The following is a 22,337-nucleotide window of genomic DNA, read 5'->3' on the forward strand; positions in this document are numbered from 1 at the left end:
ACCATCTATGTATACATGATATCAACATGCAAAATGTATCTATGTGTTGCTTCTTCTAAGTTGTTTAAGCCCTTCCCCACATGCTTTATATTGCAACTCATTCAGTTATTCACATCCATTTGTCAAGTGTTCCACAATCTTTTTTTTGGCTAAAGTGATCCATCTCTTTTTATCATCTGTGCATGGACTTTACAATTATAAAAAAGCCAAGCCAAGTTTTTAGTCTCTTAATTATAAATTGGGCATTTGTTTGCCACTTGGGGCGGGGACAGCCTAGCACTGCATAACATTTGCTGGATCATACACCGACATTACGTATCAGCACAGGTGATCGATATCAGCCGTTCATCCAAGTGGACCCAGTCTCTGGCCACTCTTCAACGGTGGATCTCACACCGTGGCCGTGAGGATGTCGGCAACCTTCGCTGGGAGACAACTGCTACTGAGGGCCGTCATCAAGTAGAAAAAGGGAAGACTTTGGTTAGCTCGTGGTCATCTCTCTCTTCGAGGAGCGCGGAAGAACCGCCGGAGATGGAGCCACCGAGGAGAGGTGGACCGGCGGTGGCGGTGATGGGCATGCTCGTTCTGGTGGTGGTGCTGTGCGGCGCGGCGGATGGGTGGACCGGGGAAATCCACGGGAGGGTGGTTTGCGATGTTTGCGGGGATTCCTCCATAGGACCAGAGGATCACGTCTTGGAAGGTGATTTTTCCGGTCTTTAAACTTTCTCTTTATCTGTGATTTATGATTTCTGATTCTGTTGTCCAACCTCATACTTATAGGTTCTTTTATTTCAAAAAAGATTGAGAAATTTCTCGATTTTAGTCCCAGAATTGTTTTTTCTTCTTTTCGTGACCAAGTGCAAGCTTTTGTTTGGCAATTGATGGTTTTGAGTAATTGGTTGTTTAGTTATTTCGATGTTTCATTCTACTTGTGTCTTCTTCAGCAGCTACGTAATTTTTCTTTCTTCATTACTTAAAATCCTTGGTTCGTGCATCCCAATTTCATGTGTTAATTTAGTACGCTGATGATGCGGAGTCAAGAAAACTGGACGACTAAGTACAAAGTGGAAAAAAAGATTTTTTTTTTTTTGGTATTCGTAATTATACGAACTGAGCAGCAAGGAATGAAACTTTCATTAAAATCATTTTAGAAGATAGAGATCACAAGGACATACAGTATATTTGGTATTCAACATTTGAAAATATAGAGGATGATCTTGTGTTGAAGCTCGATCAACTAGTAGAATTGGCAATTGATTCTAGCCATCTCTCTCGATGTCTTTAACTTTTTTGAAACTCTATAACTGATCGCGTTGTTAGCTATGCTCATTTTCTCCATAGAAATGTGAAATAAACTTAGATTTCAAATCGGATCTAAAATCGTGGTTGTGGTATCTTCACCTTCAATGTCAGAGGAGTCGTTTAACTATATCATATTAAAGGAAATATTAAGGAAGGTCACCTTAAGATGAGTCAAGTTGAACATTCTTGTTAGAAAAGTGCCATGAACTGCTGTGTATGTGACGATATTTGTAAAGTGCTGGCAAAGAATTGGTAATGAAGGACTTGTTCATGGTCTTTAAAATGACTGGCTTATATCTTTGAGTTTCCTGAGAAAAGAGTATACTTCATATGTTATTTTATATTCTAGCAAGCTTCTTCTGACTTCGTGACATTGCAAAAACAATTTTCATCCCCCAGACATGCCATTCTACAAATCGTGCAAATTGATTATGACAAACTATGACAATTTTTGTTGGGTGAGCCTAGATTGATCATTATGGTCTTGCACTATGAATTGAATTGGATATTATGGAACTCTTAGCTTGATTAAGAGTTGGAGATGGTCTCTTGACTTTTATAAGATGCATGTATAAGCATCCAATATTTTATTCTCAATGATGGTCTGGACATTATATGTTGGGTATGAATCTGGTCATCCTTATCAAACTGAGAGCTAAATATCCAGTAGAGATGATGAATTCATCAGTAGTTCATGATGATCATTCCCATTGTAGTTCATATTCCTATAGTAAATTAGTTGTTCCTAAGAGTTGAGTGTGGGTCTACTTGAAAGAATATATTTGGCATCCAAGATACTTATTGTGGTTATATTCTGGTTAACACATTTTGGTGACCTATATAGCTAAAGGGAGACAGCTTGACTAGGGAATTGAAACAATTTAGTGAATGGTTTGAAAGCATACCTTGTGGTGGATTGGGAGGCTTGAAATGGGCTTATTTCCACTTATGTTATTTTGTTTTATTCTATTCTATTTTATTTAATTCTGAGAACCACTTCTTTGCTTTTATTGAGGCCACTTGACTTATTCTCTCCTCTTTTTTGGGAGCCATATGTTCCCTATAAGCACCCACCAAGGATTCATTGACGGGTGGGTTGATTAGGACATAATTTACTTTTAGTTGTTACCTAAATGGAGAAGTTTTAGTGCTGAGAAATGCTATCCAGGAATTCACATACAAAATTCATCAGTTCATCCATTCTTGTTGCTCAAAGACAAGTTTTCTGGAGAAGAATCATTATCTAGAGAACATCATATGGCAGAGTCTGAGTCATCTTTATCTACTATACATATATGCAGTGAGTGTTCTTGACCATTCATGCAAGCATAAAGCAAGGAGAACTCCAGATATAAGAAGAAAAACACATTAGCTGTGCTTTTGCCAATCCCTAGAACCACTTTTGGGAATTGCAGTACCATCATCAGATAGAAGAGGAAAGATGCTTTTTAGTTCTAATTCATAAACGCTCTATAGTACTTTGTCTACTTTCTTTGATCTTATTAGGAATTTCTTTGTTTTCCAATTACATATGCAATATGTGAAAACCATTGCAAAATAAGGTAAGATCCTCAAAATACTTTATCTGACCTTTTATGACTATTGACCAATGTCCTGTTCATGGCCATGATTATATTATTATACCATGCTTTTAGCTAGATAGACATGTCAAGCCAAAATTTGGCGTGCATTGGTATGAGAGGATGCACAACTATATTGGATAGTTTTATTTTGGTGGATAAACATGCTTTCGCTTTATTTTCTGACTAATAAATAATTTGGGCGCTGTGAGTCCTAATGACAGGAGTGGAGAGGGAAAATGCATTTATAGGTGTTTTTGGCCCTCCATTCTTATTTGAGTTCTGGGTCCTAAATTCTCCTCAGACACTTCAGAGTTGAAGCCTCTTGATTCTTTGATATTGTGCACTTGCACTTGGATGCATAACTTACATTCTACGCTATATCACTGACTTCAGGCCAGAAATTGACATCAAAATACCATTACTTAAGAAATTAATTCATAGAAAAGAATAAAACTTGAAAAATGTTGGTGCGAAAGAGTACCAGTGTTTATGTCTACTCGTTACTCTATATCATTCATAAAACAATCAGATGATCTATTTGCTATGATACAGAGCAACAACTATTGATGCTACTTTGGTAGACCCCCCAATATATGCAAGGGGAGTGTATTCAGCATGCGATGCCTCAGCATGGAACATATGATACAATAATTATATGCATTGGTTGTTCAGCATTGGCAGTTGTTTACATTCCCTGTGGCTAATTGGAGGAAACCTCCATCTTGTTCAAGATGAATGCTTATGTTGGTAAGGGACCTAAATTATTTTAGCACTATAATCTCAGAAGAGATTTTGTCTTTCACACAGGTGATTTTCGAGTTTTGTGTGCTGTCTTGTCCTTGTTTGCCAGAAAGTCTGTGGAAGTTAGATAGTGCTTGTGGATGGGAAACAGCGAGTCATTGATTATGAGAAAATCCTGGAATTTCCTGACAAGTAATATTCCACATGGTTGGGTCAAAGTGATGCTCCATTTTAAAAAATTCTTCTACCATTTATTGTAAATTAACTTCTTGAAGAGGATGCACGTTGGTTATTTTGGAGTGTTCCCAAGTTTGTAGCTGCCAGTCCTGGGAAGTCTGGATCATGATATTACCTGATCTGCTAAATCAGAAGTGAATTATAAATTGGTACATATGGAAATCATTCAGTGTCAAATGAAAAACTGAACCAGTAGTAATTTTATGATCCTGGGATATCATTGAGAAATAGGAATCCGTGTTATCAAAGGATTTCCTGCGATTATTTCTAGTATGGAATGAGTCAATCATCCACTTTGGTATCTTTTTGAACAAAAATGGTAATATTGTTCCTCCATTGATCAAGAATTTCGGTCTTTGGGAAGTATCATGATCATCTGCTTTATTTCTGTCCTAGTTGATCCTGATTCGACATTAGAAGTATATTGATTGTTCCCAATTTATTCCAAAGTCAAAAGAGCGATTGAGTTGCAAAAATAAAGGATTTTTGACCATAATTTTTCTAAATTAGAAGTTTAAATTAATTGAATAATTAAAGAAGTTCTATTTGTACTAGACGGAGAGTAAGCAAGCTACCTTGCTTGCATTGCATTCGTTAAACGGTAGCTTCCGCGTTCATTCAATTCATTTCAAATAAGTCGTATCTTATTCAAACCAATCAATAGAGCTGGGGTTATAGTTAAAGCAGCCAGTAGAAAACTCAGCCTACCATCGACGACTATCTTAACGGACCCGTTCAAAAGCAAATTTTCTTATGTAGCTCCTTCTAACTCGAAAGTAAAAAACCTTCCTTATATCATTTACCAAATGCATCTCAACACGTTTAAAAAAAAATGCTGATATAGTATTGTATCAATGGATGAACATGAATCTTCTCAACCTATCTGATTCAGTAAGCAAAAGTGAATCATGAATTCGAGCCAGAACTGCATGAACCAGACAACAGTGAGTGATATAAAGCTGAGCCAAAATAATTTCACTGCAAATCTCTTGACTCTTCGAACATTAATGCATAATGGGTAACTGGGTCATTATTGCAACTTAAGCTTTTTATCATTTGTGAGAAAGAAAAACCCTGGTAATTCAGTGGAACCCATTCTACCAATTATTCAGGGCTGGACAGGTAGGTTATTCTAATCATATAAGTACTTATGCCTCAACATAATGTAGCCACCTATATATGATTTTTAGTCATGTCAGCAATCATCTTTTATTTTTCCTGCAGTTGGATTTTTTTATAAGTAGGAGACAATAAGAGTTTGAAGTTCGAACAGCAAGAGCATCTGCATGAAGCATGGCAATAACATTGTATTATGAAAATGTTTCAGTCTCTGCCAGCCATGTTGCTCAGCTGTTTCTGCTTATGGACTAGATAAGAATACTTGAATGTGTTTCTTGCATTTGTGTTTGTGTTTATTTGCATGTAACCCAATCCACTGCATTGCTGTATTGTTGCAGTCATGGGTTCGCAAATTAGTGTGTCAAGGTTCTAATATCAAAATTTAAGTGTCTTTTTGGATGTAAATATTTTACATATTTTTTGTGTTGTATGTGGATCTGCATGCATTCATCTATTAATTATTGATGGGTGAGTGACAAGAGAACAAGTATTATGTTCTTTACTGTTCATATCATGGCACTGTAAGAGGAAAAAAAGAAAAGCAAAAGAAGAAGAAGAAGAAGAAGAAGAAGAAGAAAAGAAAAAGAAAACTCATTTCTCGTCCTTGCCTCCTCGGTGCTCATGTAATTGTAGTGTCTTTCGAGGAGTTTTCTGCTTGGGGCTTGAGTTTCCTCGTGAGCATGAGGGCCACATGAAGGCCAAGGCAATGTTCTATTGGGTCTGACTACCATGCTGGTTGAAGGAAAACATATTTTGTGGCGATTGACTGCATGTCCTATGTTTCCTTGGAGGTTGCTTTGAAGTTTCTTGTGGCAAGTGAATTTGTGCAGAACCTGCAATATACTTGATTCTCTGGCAAAATTGTTTTACCTACAAGAGCAAAATCGTTTTTCTTGCAAGAGTTCATATGTGCTTGTTCATTTTTATGTTGTTGCAGGTGATCTTGCCTACACATTTGTTCAACTAATTTTTCAGCAATTGCAGTCACCTCTGTCATCTGTTCAAGGGCCTATTGGTAAATGCATGCGATCTCATCATCTGATGGGGTGTTTTCATGTTCCTTGCAGGTGCTGAAGTAGCTGTTCTTTGCATAACCAAATCTCGTGAGGTTATTAATTATCAGGCTTTCACAAGCTCGAAAGGCATTTACACAGTGGCAGAGACTATGCCGGAGAGCGACAGGTGGGAGTCATGCTTGGCAAGGCCCATCAGCAGCTACCATGAGCATTGCACTCGAAGGGGAGATGCTCACTCTGGGATCAAGTTCACTTACAATTTATCATCTGGACATTCTCATACTGTCAAACCATTCCTTTACAAACCTGCTTCTCTCCCAATGTATTGCAGCTGAAATTTGTGCCGCAAGTTCGGAAACATAGTGAATGTATAATCCAAAGTCATGTATGTTGATTGAGAGGGGGAAGAAGGCACCCTAAATGCTGTAGAAACCAAGCTGGTTTTGATGACTAAATAAAATGAAATGGCTGAATCTGCTATATTGGTTATTTGTGTTCATTAGCCAGTGTCCGTGCCCTCCGCGTTTCTTTGGAAAGCTGATGCATGGAGACCAGTATTCTGTTCTTTCTCGTTGCCGCTGCAGATCCTGTGGCATGCAAAGATGAGATTATCCAAGGGTCCAACATTTTTCCTTTTTCAGAGTGAGAGATAACAGCAAGTGTGACAGGTACCCTGCATTGCAGTATGCCCTTGTTGGCATGTCTGAAACTCATGGGCATATGTCGGTTGATTGGCGAGGCTGTCTGTTAGAATGAAAAGGGAGTGCTCGCGCGGATTCGGGAAGTCATGACGTGCGGCTGCTTGAATCTGTGGAGTTGTAAAGGTTGTCCATACTAGGATGGAGCTCGGCTTGTATTGGAATCAGAACCGTAATGAATTGGAGTAAGAATAAGAATGTCTATATCTCCTAATTGAAATTGAAAAATCAATTTGTTGGTACATATAATCGATCCGTGGCAAAATCAAAAACAATCATTTGGAAATCACATCCACCAAGTCTACTTTTGGGTCAAATTGGTAAAATACTGATTTGGTTGAGCTTTCAGATCGATTTTATGCTGATCTAAATTGATCTAGGTTAATCCTTGATTGAGTATTGTGACCAGTTCACCTTTTGCTCGATCTGTCAAGAGAATATTGATCTAGAATCGATCTAACTCAAAATAAAAATAGTTACTCTATAGCTTTATTGCAGCTGTCGTCTCATTCTGTAACAACTATTTTTCAGTTATATTACAGCCAATCACTATGTGGATGAATAACACACAATTTTCATACAACTGACTATTCTGTTATAACAAATTAACGGTCTAATAAACTCTTCTAACGACCTAAGTAAATCCTTTTTATGTAAAAAGGAGTAGGTATTCTCTGGAAGATAAGTCATAATTCATCTGGTAAACTTTTTTCTCCACTGAAGGGAACCAAAAACTCTCACTCCTTCCTTAAAACTTCTCTTCTTGCCTTCAATTTTCTCTATTTCTATTATCTGTTCTCGAGGTTCCGACTAACTTAAGCATCAGAGAATCTTAAGTAGAAGGATACCCCAACGGTTCTAAAGCCTTTTTTGTAGATCCACTCGTGGTCTACATCAGCAACTCTTCAGTCTGATTCAAGGCCGACCTCACCAACTATCCTCCGGAGTTTTACAGCAATACAAATAAACTAACATAGTGGCCGGACGATGTCCGAGCCTATTGATTTTGCTATAAGATCTGAATTTTTTTTTTCTATTGCTTTGTGATTCATATGAAAAAGTTGGAGCTTCAAAAATATTTTTTTTTCTTTTTCTCCTTGTTGGCTCATGTGCACAATGCGTGTGATTCGAAAATTTTTTATTGTTTTGTGATTCGTGCGAAAGAGGCCAGAGCTTCAAAATTAAATTTTTTTACTTTATGATTCGTGCATGAAAAATTAATGAAATCATGCGATGAAAAATGAACACTTTGCCTCTGCCACACCCGTGCCTACGACCATACCCTCTTCACCCACCCCACGTCCGCTCCAGCGCTGCCAGCATCTGGATGCACTTCTCCGAAACCAGCCCAGTCACGAAGTGTAGAGCCACTCGACCGTCCACATCCTTCGTGTACGGGTTTCGTTTGACGGACTCATCGACAAGGAGGGTTCATAGGGCGGCGATGTCGGTCTTCCGGATGGCAATCCACCAGGGGTCCACATGCCCTATGTAAAAATATATATTTTTTTTCTTTTTTCTTTTACTCCTTGCTGCCTCATGTGCACAGCGTGTGTGATTTGAAAATTTTTTCTGTTGCTTTGTGATTCGTGCGAAGAGGCTGAAGCTTCAAAAATATTTTTTTTTCTTTTTTCTTTTACTTTATGATCCATGCGTGAAAAATCAATAGAATCGTGCGATGAAAAATCAACGCTCTACCTCTGCCACACCCACGTTTGTGACTGTACCCTCTTTGCCCACCCCATGTCTACTCTGATGCCACCAGCATCCGAATGCACTCCTCAAATCCAGTCCGATCGTGAAGTGTAGGGCTGTATGGCCATCTGTATTGGGATTCCATTCAACAGACTCATCGACAAAGAGGATCCATAGAGCGACGGTGTTGATCTTTTGGGTGGTGGTCTATTAAAGGCCCGCTTGCCCCATATTCACTTCAGTCGCTCGAAGCCTCCCAACCAATTGGGACTCGTGAGAACAAAAAAATAGAAGAAAAATAAAGAAATTAAGGAAAGGAATGAGATGGCTCCAGAGGAGTTCGAAGAAAGAAAAAAAAAATAATACACCGTGGAAATAAAAAAAAACATCATAGAGGCTTCTAAACTTGACATGTGGTATATTGGGAGATTATTCTATAATCTTACATGCCAACATAAAATGTCATCTCCAATATCTGTTTATCATTTTACTATTATTATATAGATAGATAGATATAGATAGATAAATAATAATTTAAAATATTCTTTATTCTTATCATATTATTTATGTTTTTATTTCTTATTTAAAAAATATAAAAAATAAAAAAATAAAACTTGAAATGTATCATTGTGGGAGATTATTATATGGATAGATTTAAAATATTTTTTATTTTTTATTATATTATTTATATTTATATTTTTTATTTAAAAAATAAAAAAATAAAATTTGATATATAGTGTTATGAAAAATTATTTTATAATCTTATGTGTCAATACAGAATATCATTTCTAATATCCATATATCATTTTATTATTATTATATAAATAGAAAAATATTTTTAAAAATTAAATAAGTAATGAGATTTGAAATCTTTTAAAATAAATACAATGGTATGAGATTTTGAATATTAGAGGAAAGTCAAAATTAGGTTATATAAGGATTAAAGTATTTCCGTTGTTCGTAACAGGAATGAGAATAGTTTCCTTCAACTGAATAGTTAGAGTAAGAGTTATTTATTTTTATTTTAAAATTCAATTTTTTTCGATCAAATATATTATAAAAAAAATTATAGAATGCATTTGATATGTATGGTACATTATTGGACTATTATCTAAGAAAGAAAAAAAATAAAAAAAAATCAATGATCTCTCGTCTTATTGTCTCAACATTAAATTCATGACCATAAAAGTGACAAGGACCAAACTATATTTTCACATATTGAAATTAAAATATGTAGGAATCAAAAATTGTGGAACAAATAGGATCCGGCCAATGAGTTTTAGGCGAAGGCCCCATGTAATAGAATGGCGCCGTTACCGAAACCTCACGGAGGACTGGGTTCGGATATGGGAAGCGTACATCCTACGTGGCCCAACCCAATTATCCCCGAGGTTCACGTCTCGTGGCACGATGGTATTGGTGCGGCCACGTTTCTTTCCCCTTTGGGCCAGAAGGCGGTCTAATCCCAGAGCAGTCAACAAATGGAAGTGGGAGAGGGAGAGGCTGGGAAATTATAAAGCGCATCGAACGCAAGAAAGCATGAAGAGAGCGAGCGCGAGGGAGTTTCGGAAACTCTCACCTCTCCCTCATAAAAGAAATCTTGGAAGCGAATTCCTCCTTACGAAACAAATCTTAGATGCGAATCCCTTTTTGCTTCCCTTCCTTCCTCGTTCGTTTATTCCGACTGGAATATTGGTCGACATCGAAGGAGACAGGCCAGAGAAGGTGCCGAAGGTGATCGAAATTTGGTAGATTGGCGCGAGCTGGTGGTGAAGATGGGGATCCGATGGGCGAAGCGGATGAGAGAAACCTTTGGAGTTCCCTTTTTATGGCTCGTGTCGTTGATCTATTTCACTCAGGTTTTTTTTTTTTCCCTCCTTTGATCTCTCTTAAAAAAATTCTCTTCCTTGTTCGTTTATTTTCTTTTTGTGTTGAGCCGTTGGTTTCTTTCTTGTTTTCTTCTTGCTTTCTTGATTTTTGGTTTTTCTGATTGGGATATCGATCTGACATTTTCTGACGGTTTTGAGATATGGGGGGTGGTGGGCATTGCGTAAGGTTTGCGTGTGATGTTGGATATTTTTCCTTTCCTCTAGAAGATTGTCTTACTCTTCTTTTGGTATCTCCTGCCATTGAAGAAAACTTGTTCTTTCTAAAACTTGTTCTTTCTCCTTTCGTGTTAAAAAGATAGAGCTCTTATTTTGTTCTGTTCTTGTTTGGGTTTCTTGATCTGGAGTTCGCTTATTTGTAAAAACTTGTGCCAATCGTGATCGGGATCTTGATAGGTGGAAGCCTTATAATATGTTAGACAGTTAGAATTTTCGAGGTTCAAGGTTTATCTCCGAGCTGGTGTAATGAGAGATTTTATGCTCCTGAGATTGGATTTTATTTTTGGCGTAACTTTTACAGTATTCTATGGTTTTGAGTCATCCTACTTTATGTCATTAACGAGGACCTATGAATTGGCATAATGAAGAAAATTCATGCTTTTGACACAAACAATTCCATTTGGTCAAGTCGACCACCTTGCATTGGCTATCCTGTTATGTCAGAATCTTATCCATGTAAGTTTAGCAAGATGATGAAGTTGTTTATGTGCCGTTTATATACATGCATGCACTCAATCATTTTCTGAACTTTTCATCTTTTGAAGGTAAGTCACCCTCATACTGGAAGAAAATTTACTATGAACATTGAATAGAGGAAGCAACACTCTTCTAAAGAAAATTGCAAGGCAGTTATGGATGCTGATCTTTATCTAAGTTTATCAGTCTCATCGAATCAAAGCATGTTCTAAGATCTTGTGTAGGATAAAAGGTTTTTGTGATGACTTGTAGATGCGGCAGCATTTTATTTTTTGATAAGCCAGATAGTTCATACATATCTAGTATGAATATGTTCACAAAAGTCAGAAAAAAGGATGTCCTTGAAAGCCAATGGAAGGTCTTCGATCTTAGTCCACACCCTCTCTCCAATATGCTCTGCTACATAAGTGGCCATCCAGTTCGCAACATTGTTGGCCTCTCAATATATATGGCGGACCTCCATGGAAAGGCAGCTCTTCTTCGCACACTGACTATCATAAATGAGAGGCTGCCTTGCCGTTGACGATGACCGTCCACATAATCAGGCTACCACCATGGCGGAGTCCTTGAGCACAAGTCTCTTTACACCAAGCCTCAGTGTAGCAAAGTTAATGCCAGCCCACGCCACCTGTAGTTTAGCTGCCGGAACCATATGGCCGATGAGGTGACGACCGCCCGCAGTCAGAAACCTGGAATCTGGGCTACGAATCACAAATCCCGCGCCCCCTTTGTTGCCTCTGACGCTGCCATCGAAGTTGACCTTGATATACCTGGGAGATGGGGGCTCCCAAGTGATGAATACCAGTCAGGGCGCTGTCATAGCAGCTCATAAATGATGCTTACCATGTGAAAATGGAAGCATCGAGACGATTGTTCTGATTCTTGTGCTTGAGAATCTGGAGATCCACTAGTTTGAGAAGTCATCTTTGCTTTATTTGAATTGCTCAATTATGATACACATTTTGTTTTTTAATCTAAAAGCTTCAGCTCAACTTGAAAATTCTGAGCTAGCTGCATGTTTTTCTAAGATCTGAGATCATCCTCCCATTATTGTAACCAAAACTGGTTCTGTCTAGCAGTCTATTCCATGGGCGGATGCTTCTAGTCCTGGTTACGGAGCCTAAGCTTGCTTAGATCTTTGGTTTCCTCCCTAATTTATGCCCTTTCCTTTAAAGGATTGTAATTTTCTCGATATAAAGAGTGTCAAATAAAATGTTTTATTGTGTACTTCTTGAAGAAGTTAGCCATATTCCAGGTAGTAGGAAACTAAGAATTCTACCTCTATTTCAGATAAGATGGTAAAAATATTAATTTTCAATTTGCTGATTTATGGCTTTTTCATTTTGATGTTTGTATCTGAATCCCAGATGCTATACTATTGTTCCATAATTGTACTTGTCATGGTGTGAATAAAAACCTGACTAAGGCACTAGCTTTAAAATTAATTTGGCAAATTCCATCTTCTAAAATTTAGGGTGGCCATGTCAGGCAAGTATTCTTGAAATGTTTATGGTCTTATATTGTGGATATATATATATGAATAACTAATGTCTTCTTTGCTGCCATCCTTATATGCAAATTCTCAAAAGTTTGTTATCCTATCTTAAGCAGTGATAGCTTAAAGAAGAAATGAAAAATGGGTTATTGGCTAAGTGATCACACTCCACCTCCAAACAAAGCATGTTACATGTTTGAAATTTGGGAGGTGTTTTCACTAAATATTCGACAGAGTTAATTCTAACTGGGTGATTTTCCCACCATATAGATCTGACTTTTCTTTTTGTTCTTTCTTTCTTTTTTTTTTTTTTGAATATTTATAGGAAGTGCTAATGGACTTTGTATGCTACTGTAGGGTTTCAGATCATTTGTGTGGACAGCAGTTTCATACCAGATGAAAGACGTGCTCAAGCTATCACCCGCAGCATCACAATATGTGGTTTCTGTTGCATATTTTCCTTGGAGTATAAAACCAGTTTATGGGTAATACAATCTTTTACGCTTAGACAATATACATAGCATTGGTTATTTTGTTAAATGGAGGTCACTGCTACATGTATAATGAGCCAATAATTGAGATACTAGACTAATAATATTCAAACGGAATTAGCATTAATTTCTCTCACAAATACATTTTGGATCTAGTGATAGTGATGTTTCCTTGTTTTGATCATAGTGATAGTGTCACCTTGATTCAGTCCAACTGATGCTTGAAATTATTGATCAATTGCCTTATGCAGTTATATATATTTTTCCTTTGATATGCAATGGTGAATTGTTCTAAATTTTTTATGAATCACATTTATTCAGCAACTATATGTGGATGCATATTTGAATTGTTTTAAATTTTGTATAATGCTTCATGCTTAGGATGACATGTATTACCACCTTAGACAATCTTTCGTGTATATTAGCATTTACCCTCTACTTAGTATGAAGGATGGATTGGAGGAAGGATTGATAGAGGGGGAAGGATGGATGAGGAAGAGGATGGATGGATTTTTCATTCATCCTCCCATATGTTTGATGAAATATAGAAGGATATATGGGAATACTTTCCTCCTTATGTATAGGAGTAATGAAAGGAAGAATTGATAATATTTGTATGATATTTTTTACTGGACTACTTTTTGATATAAAAAGTATCGTTATTATCAATTTATCCTACTTATTTATACTAAAGAACTAGAGCAATATATAAATGTATAATCTTTACAATTATATAATTATTTACTTTTAATTTAATTTAATAAATAATTTAATAAATTAATTATATATGAATAAATTTATTTATATGTTAATTATATAAATAAGTTATTAATTTATAGTTTAATTTAAATAGCTAATCAATTTTATACAAATAGTTAACTAAAAATAGTGAATATAAATAAAAAATAGAAGATAATTCTAATTATTCACTTATAATTATGAAAAGTATATACTAAAATTAAAATAATTAGCAACAAAATTTAATAGTATAGGGTAATTAGTATTGATTTAATAAAAAATATAAATAAATAAAATGAATGAAAAAATGAAGAAGTGCTAGAATTTTGTTAAAAAGTTAACAAGCGATAATTTTGTCAACATAAAACCCACTCCTCACATACTCCATCCATCCTCCTTGCATCCTCCCAATTTGGGAGGATGCAAATTGGTGGCCTCGGATGGATGGACAATGCCCCCATTTCATCTATCCTTTGTAAAATTTTTTGAACCAAATGATGGATAGGGGCTATCCATCCTTGCAATCCCGTCAATCCTTCCTCTCATGACCCTAACCAAATACAGGGTTAAAAAAATATAATCCCATCAATGCATGCTCAAAAGATACTCTTTTATTCGTTCAAAGAAAATCTCTTTATGCCACACGTATTGGATTATTCTGGTTAATTTTACAATCATAAAAAGATATTTTTTTTTATAAACCATTGGTCCATTAGTGATTATTCCACCCATTGTGTCTATCATTCTTTTGTTGCATTATTGTTTCTGAGGGACATCCCAACGAGAACATACCAAAGATCAAAATAATGTGCAGTTTCTAACTAATATTGTTTATATGAATACATATTGTTGTATATCATATTCTAGGGGTTGACATCCTAGGACCGAAACCGATACTGGAACGGTATATAGGTTCCCTTGGTATACAAAAGTTTTGTATTTTTTTCCCACTAATGGCTTTGGGAAATAATCATTGTATGGAAAGGCATCGTATGTAGTGTGCTGCATGTGTGTGTTTTTAAATATTAGTGGACACGAGATAAATCAGAGAAGATATTGGATGGCTTATTGGTTTAAGTGCAAGTTCTCTAACTTGTTATGCAATTATTTGCTGAAGTCTTTATGTTTTTCTTTTTGCAGTATTTTATCTGATTGCATTCCAATTAGAGGGAGGAAGCGAATACCCTACTTGGTCATATCCACTGTACTCTCTCTTTTGCCATGGCTTGTGCTTGGTCTGACAACATCTTTAAGGAGTTCACGCAATTCTCTTGCTGCGTTCTTAACAGTACAAAACTTTGGGTCTGCCATGGCAGATGTTGTTATTGATGCAATGATTGCAGAGGCTGTTCGCTCTGAGCAGTATGTGTTTTCTTTTTTTTTTTTTTCCCTTTTTCTTTTCTTTTTTGATTTGAGAATATGTTAAGAAGGAGCTGAGATACATTCTTTTTACCAGTGCAGAATTTGCTGGTGACCTTCAGTCATTATCTTGGTCTGCAATGGCCTTGGGAGGAATATGTGGGAGCTTGTTAGGAGGATATACATTATCCAATCTCAGAATAGACACAGTTTTCCTTCTTTTCTCTGTGCTTCCAACCATCCAGCTATTGTCATGTGCTTTGGTAAAGGAGGTCCCTGCAAGATCTGAAAATACACCAGATCATAACAAACAACAACATGTAGAATATGAAGCAGATGTGAGCTTTTCAAGTGGAAATGATTCTTTCGCTAAAACATTAAAATCTGGCACTTCTAGAAGAAAAAAGAGCAGCCATAAAAATGGTAAAAGGAAAAAGAAATCCATTAAATCTGAGATTCAAGAACAGCAGAATGGCTTGGCAGCGGCAAGAGGCTATTTATCTTTGAAATCGGCTGCATATAGTTTGTGTCGGGCATTTAGAAAGCCGATGATTCTAAGGTAGCTAGAGGATACATCATTGCTCGAACTATCCCATGTTTTTCCTCCAATACATGAGACTTCATATGACTAATTTTTCATTGCTATATTTTTTATTTGTTGGAATTGGCAGACCTATGGCATGGTTTTTCTTCTCAAATGTTACAGTTCCAAACCTCTCAACAGTCATGTTCTATTATCAGACTGAGGTGTTGCATTTGGATTCATCCTTTCTGGGGACTGCACGCGTGATTGGGTGGTTTGGCTTAATGCTTGGCACATATATTTACAATCTCAATTTGAAGCATGTGAAGCTAAGAAAAATCCTCATGTGAGTATTTATAGTTTTTTCTTGTCTCTAGTTCTTTGTGACGGTATCTCTTTGTTTAATTCTTTTTTGATGATTTACATTATGCTGTCCTCTTAATGATAGTCAAGGAGATCATTCTTTGATAGACTTGTAGTAGAAAGAACACGAAAGGGTCAATACTATGTTGGGTAACTTAAAGTCACTTTGTAACGTTCAGTGATAATGCATTGAGTATGCTGAAATGGACAAACATTGTTTTGAATATATGCTGAAATGACAAAGATTTTTCTGAAAGTACAATTATTGTCATCTAATAATCTAACTTGATGAATATGTGCATATTCAACATCCAGGCACCTAAGTATTCACTTTCATTTGAATTACAGGTCAATAACTTGAAAATGATGGCAAATATATTCATGTGAATAGTAGAGATATGTAACTAGCATTCACGAGAAATTTGATCCTAATGTCAAGTAGTTTGACTTTGACATAATAAGAGAAGTGTGTCATTAGTATTTACAGAGAAAGAATTTAACACTAATTTGTGTGAGAATGATAACAAGGTTTGTTCCACCCTCTATCTATGACAAGTATAGGTGATCTTGCATATCTTTAGTCCATCCTCTATCTATAGGTAGTGGAGGTTATCTTGCATAACTTTTTTTGGGTTAACAGGTAAAGGAATGAATGGTCCTAGTATACCATCATTGCACACATTTGGTGCAATTTATTGAGGGCTGGCTTCTTCATTTGGATGTTAATGCCAAAAAACACCTTATTTAGTTTTTTTAATACTTGATAAAAATACTTCGGATTTTCATAATTTTCAAGAAGAAACCTGAGAAAATTATAAAATGCCCCTCCTTAGGTTGAAGGAGGCCAAGCTGCTTTACAACAATCTGGAAGACTTCACCATTGTGCTTAATGTTACTGGGAATATAGGCAGAAGATCATAGTCAAATGGATTTGTGTTAGGTATATTGGATAGTCATGGCAGTTATAGTTATACTATGAAATGATTTCAGGAAATTTGTTTTTCTAAATTAACTAACTGCTATCAGTCTATAGCTTTATTGAAAATTCAAGTATGTGTATTTTAATTTTCAGTTCTAGTTAAGGATTCTAGGAACGGGAGGTCTTAGCTCCACCTAAAAGCTTAATGTGGATGTTTGCTTTCTTGGCTACTGTTGCCAAACAGGAATGGTGGATGTCCCTAGAAACCCTTAGAAGGATGAGTTTATTTATTTATTATTATTTTTTTAATGTTGTGCCATTTGGTGATATTTTGGTCAATAATTTATCTGTCCTCTGAGGTGAATCGAATCCCTTAAATATCTTGCTTCGCATTCCTTTATCAGGAATATTCATTCAATTCTAGGAAATGTTTAGGTTTGTTCCGTTGTTTCATGAGATTAAAACATCCCAACTGGTATGACAGATCTTTTACTGATAGATGTTATGGTGGGACCATTTCTGCTTGAAGTTTCCTTTTACAAGAATTTGTTACCTTTTCAGAAGGTTGATATTAAATTTTGAGCAATATGAGTTCTGAAACATTGATTTATTGAACTGCCATATAAGAATGATATTTACTTGTTGCTTAGCTCAAAACATTGATCCCATGCCTATGACCATAACCATCCAGCTCTCTCCCAACTATTTGGCTATCAAATTTGGATCTATTTGATAGTTTGACATGATTTGTGAGTGGTTGTCCACCTAATGTTTTTCTCTCCTTTCGGGCTTGGGACTTTAGTGGTGTTCCAAACTTGTTTCAGTAGTTTTTATGTACACTTCTCCTGTTAATCTCCTTCCAAAATAATTTACTTAGCTACTAATAGTGAAAGATCATACAAATCATATTGGTACACTTGTGATCATGATTGCCTATAAGTACACTGCTGCATTTAAAAATGGCCTCAACCTTCACAGCACTGCTCACTTCTGCTAATAGATGGATTTTCCTTTTTTTTTTTTTTGTTCAGCATGTTGCCTCCTACAGCCTGCTGTATCTATTATGTCTCTCATGTACTATTTTCTCTTATTTAATTATCTCTTTTTTTATCCAAAGAGAAGGCAAAAAGAGATAGTTGACATTGTCAATTCTTACTTGTAAACTGTGTATTTGACCTCATGATTTTCTAATATCGCAATAATTGATTTTAATCAATAAATATTTATATTATCCTATAATTGTTAAGCTGTCGATATTTTAATTGGTCATCGAGTTTCTTGATGTTAACAAGATCTTGCTTAAGGTCTGTCATACTGGTCGGTGCCAATGTTTATCAACCACATCGGCACTGAACCAGTATGCGGTATGGGGGAACGTACCAACACTTGGTATGCTGAATTAGGTACCGTATTGAGCGTACCAACTCTATATTAGGATGGATGGTAGTGGTACAGGTCTGGTATCGAGATGCGGACCTTTCTTACTATTTCTACTTCTTTCATCACATGATTTTTTTTTGGAAGCAATCAGGTTGGTGATGGTGCTCTGCCATCAAAAACATTGGTCTAAGAAGTTTATACAATCCATCTCCTTTGTATCTTCTGTATGTCCTAGTGGCGGTCTGGGCATTATGTCCTGCATATTTTTAAATATTTTTGTTTAAGTATTTATACATTTTTTATAACTTGACAGGTTTGCTCACGTTGGTCTTGCCACTGTGATTCTGTTTGACATTGTCCTAGTATCTCAGTCACATGTTCAGTTTGCCATACCGGATAAGTACATGGTGCTTTGGGGTTCAGCTTTGGGTGATGCAATTAACCAATTTAAGTAAGTCTATTGATCTTTGGCTGCAGTATTTCAATTATACTTCCCTGGACTGACACTTTCAGATTGATGCAAACAAACTTTGTATGAAAAAAGTTATTGTCACATAGTTCATATTAGTCGATTAGCTTCAATGAGGGAACAGTATTCTTATTCACATATAGGCAAAGTCTTATGGATTTGTTTCTCATGCCTTATGAAGTTTGAACTCAATTAATTATAATATGAGATTGCATATTTTGAGGGTTGAAAATTGAAATTTAAATGTTTCAGTTGTCTAACCTTTTATGACTAAAGGTTGGTTTGAAATGTTCTGCATGTAGAGTTAAACAATTATTTATATATCTACATATTACTGGAACATCCAAAATGAATTACATGACAACTTGAAGAGGTAAGTCTGAATGGATATACACACATAAATACATACACACACATTCACATATAGGCAAAGTCAAGTATTTGTTTCTCATACCTTATGAAGTTTCAACTTAATGAATTATAATATGAGATTGTATATTTTAGGTTTGAATTATAATTGGTTTAAAACACTATTCAGATATGCCAGTTTTCTAGACTTTTATGATTCAAGGTCTGTTCGAAATGTTCTGCATAGAGTTAACAATCATTTACATACATGCATACACATACATACACACAGATTCACACAGGCGAAGTCTTAAATATTTATTTCTTAGACCTTAGGAAGTTTGAACCAAATGAATTATAATATGAGATTGTATATTTTTAGGTTTGAACTAAAATTAGTTTAGAATGCGATATAAATGTCAGTTTTCTCAATTTTTATGATTTAAGGCCTGTGTGTGTGCTTCTTCTTCTTCTTCTTCTTCTTCTTCTTTTGCATGTGTGTGTGTGTGTATTTTTTGTTTCATAAGATATAAATAACTAGAACTTTGGTTCAAGTAAGCATAGTTGTGAAAGTTCAGGGTAAGCTAATAATAACCTAAGGTGTTTTGCATCTGTATGTGTATTGTTGCATCATATAGATTTGAGATGCATGGGTGTTGGCTAGAACTGGATTGTGACCCTTTATAATCTTAAGAGAGGTTTGTACTTCTCCAATGACATCTGTTTCTGCTTATTTGAAAATAATGCTGCATCATCTTTTTTCTATTGCCTCTTTTTGCAACATGTGAAATAGTTTGGAAGCTTAAGGCAAACCTACTTAGTTAAACATTTCGAGGATGAGGACAGAATCCACAGCATATTAGCTTATAAGTTGACTATATTATTGGCTACTCTGTTGATCACTGCAAGGGAAGAATTTTGCCTGCGAACTTAGCTGTTGACAATTTTTCTTTTGGGAATGTCCTTAATACTTACCTCTGTATTTATTTCTATACTGGGAAATTTATGTTTCGGGGTTAGCATGGGCTTTCTTTGTTTCAGTATAATTGCACTGGGCCCCTTTCCTGTAGCAAGGTGGCACTTTTACATTCCCTTGTGTTCTCTTTTAGTTAGTGAAAATCAAGGTGTGCCCCCACCTTCCCTATAAAGCTAATGCATGGCATAACAAACCAAAGAGGCAAATTGTATTTGCAAGCACATGAATCTATGTTCACTACATATTCCATTTTGGCGACTCATGACATGCATGCTGTAGTCTCGTGTGGCATTCAAAGAGATGTGCTTGTGAACATTGGTCCCCCAGCATGGGGCATACCCTGATATTAGTGAAAACTGAAATATGATAGTATAGCAGGTCTACTGACATTTACATTTGTTAATATTTAAGAGACCATCAGAAGAAAGATATGAAACTAAAATTTGAGGAAGAAAAGCAAAGGCTCCTGCCTTTTTGCAGGACAAAATTCCTACAGATATGAACATTTTTGGTTTAGTAAATGTTTGCTGCATATTCTTTTTTTCTTTCTTTCTTCTTTCATTTTGTGTGTGTGTGTGTCTTGAGAGAAACTACATTCTTTTTTTCAGTATTCTTTCTAGTGTGGCAGGTGTTTGCTACATATTCTTGTGAGCACGTGAATGGTTGAGAAATTCAAATTCAAACTTACAAAAACTCGAAAGATAAGGCAATGCATGCCTGAGTTCATGCTGCTCAGATGAGAATTTAAAAATGTTCGCATTCTTAGAAGTCTTTTGCATGTTTGCTTACAATCCTTCCTCTCTGACGTGCAGGATGATGCCATTTTTGATCATTTCTGGACAGCTATGCCCACCTGGAATTGAAGGAACGCTTTTTGCTCTATTTATGTCCATAAACAACCTTGGTTCCACGTTGGGCTCATTCTTAGGAGCTGCTTTGGCTTCAGTGCTGAACATATCATCGGAATCTTTTGATAATCTTCTCCTTGGCATTACTGTGCAACTATTAGCCACTCTTGTTCCCATTGCCTTCCTGTTTTTGATTCCGAAGGAAGCTACGGGGTTGACTTCACAATGATAACTAATCAATACTCAGCATAGCTCACAAGAAAGACTAATTAATACTCAGCTTTTGTTTTCATTCCTCAGCGCTCTCTTCCTGCTCCAATAGAGTTTGAAGCAAGAAAAACATAGCAGAGGGGTCAAGGTGTAGATTGTTAGAACTCTACACACAAACAGAATACAGGTTGTTGCTTCATTTTTCTCTAGGAAGCAACTAGTAGAAATTCCCTGTAGAAGAGGGAGAAAATGTTGTGATCATTTCAATTGTAATACAAAATTTTCTTATTAAGAATCAAAATCTTGGTCCTTGTTCTTTTAGCGATCAATACCTTGTCTTTAATGTTAAATCCTACAGTATCTTGTATTTCAACTGGAGATGGTGAGTGTAGTCATCTCGAATCATGGTGATGTGCGAATTTGAAATATTGGAACATGTTGATGGCTCTTTCTTCCATATCATCACATAGATTGATTAGAGCATTTGAAAGAGGGCATAGTATTATTTTTTATAATTTATTGCTCCAATGGTTTTCATTTATCTTACTCATGCTTCTTAATTCTCTATTAAATTATGTATGAGCCTGTACTTGCCAAGAGTCACTAAAAATACTCGAAGAAAATCTTTTTCATCCCAAGCAAGAATCACGTCAATGCAAGGTTTCATGTTGTTTATATTTTATTTAAAAATACAATTTATTGTCATTATTTTTATTTGGTATTGTTGGGGAGAATTCTTTGTCAAATTCCACATATTTAAACTCTTTGGACATCAACTACAGTAATTCTAGTAGGCTCATAATGCAAGCCTATTCAAGATTTGAGGCCCCACATCCGCAAGCCAATCTGCAGCTACTTTTCTTCTTGAAATATCAATTATTGTTTGCCTAGAATTGCTTGAAATAAGATCCAAGTTTTCCATGAATAGATAATCGACATTATTTATATCATAGCTCCCTCTATGTCGTGGCTTGTCTTTCCAAGAAGGTGTTGACAGCTAGGTCACCAATTGTGCATTATAGGTTTGGCAATGACGTAGCATGTTGCTTATGTGAAACACTAGTGGGGACTCTAAATGCCGGAACCAAATTGTTCTTCTTTTCGAGAGTGTCCTTTGTTCAGGCAGTCAGGGCAAATGCTTTGGCCTGGATTATTTTCTGATTGAAACATGTCTGGATTATTACCCACTTTCAACTGGACCATGGGTTCATATCAAGTTCGGTCAGCATATTACACAAATCAAAC

General features: G+C 36.0%; 2 protein-coding genes and 1 long non-coding RNA gene across 3 annotated transcripts; all 3 read left to right on the forward strand.

Annotated features, from left to right (window-relative positions):
- Positions 1 to 455: 455 nt before the first annotated feature.
- On the forward strand, positions 456 to 6,487 carry LOC105032187 (uncharacterized). Its single transcript, XM_010906564.3, has 2 exons — positions 456 to 700; positions 6,050 to 6,487. Exons 1-2 carry the CDS (start codon positions 532 to 534, stop codon positions 6,331 to 6,333), a joined length of 453 nt encoding a protein of 150 aa, XP_010904866.1. The 5' UTR covers positions 456 to 531; the 3' UTR covers positions 6,334 to 6,487.
- Positions 6,488 to 9,903: 3,416 nt separating this feature from the next.
- Positions 9,904 to 21,421, forward strand: LOC105032188 (probable folate-biopterin transporter 4). The gene is made up of 7 exons (XM_010906565.4): positions 9,904 to 10,250; positions 12,826 to 12,953; positions 14,838 to 15,059; positions 15,154 to 15,615; positions 15,728 to 15,925; positions 18,555 to 18,692; positions 20,847 to 21,421. The coding sequence occupies exons 1-7, from the start codon at positions 10,167 to 10,169 to the stop codon at positions 21,109 to 21,111; spliced, it is 1,497 nt and encodes a 498-aa protein (XP_010904867.1). The 5' UTR covers positions 9,904 to 10,166; the 3' UTR covers positions 21,112 to 21,421.
- On the forward strand, positions 10,257 to 11,946 carry LOC114912797 (uncharacterized). The gene is made up of 2 exons (XR_003798689.2): positions 10,257 to 10,952; positions 11,042 to 11,946. It is a non-coding gene; the product is annotated as an uncharacterized lncRNA (long non-coding RNA).
- Positions 21,422 to 22,337: the final 916 nt, after the last annotated feature.

Source organism: Elaeis guineensis, chromosome 7, assembly GCF_000442705.2.
Source record: "Elaeis guineensis isolate ETL-2024a chromosome 7, EG11, whole genome shotgun sequence".
NCBI lineage: Eukaryota > Viridiplantae > Streptophyta > Magnoliopsida > Arecales > Arecaceae > Elaeis > Elaeis guineensis.

Coding starts and splice junctions, on each gene's coding strand:
- LOC105032188 (XM_010906565.4), top strand. CDS start 10,167: ATGGGGATCCGATGGGCGAAGCGGATGAGAGAAACCTTTGGAGTTCCC. Junction 15,926..18,554: donor AAGCTAAGAAAAATCCTCAT/GTGAGTATTTAT, acceptor ATAACTTGACAG/GTTTGCTCACGTTGGTCTTG. Junction 18,693..20,846: donor GATGCAATTAACCAATTTAA/GTAAGTCTATTG, acceptor TCTGACGTGCAG/GATGATGCCATTTTTGATCA.
- LOC105032187 (XM_010906564.3), top strand. CDS start 532: ATGGAGCCACCGAGGAGAGGTGGACCGGCGGTGGCGGTGATGGGCATG. Junction 701..6,049: donor AGAGGATCACGTCTTGGAAG/GTGATTTTTCCG, acceptor TGTTCCTTGCAG/GTGCTGAAGTAGCTGTTCTT.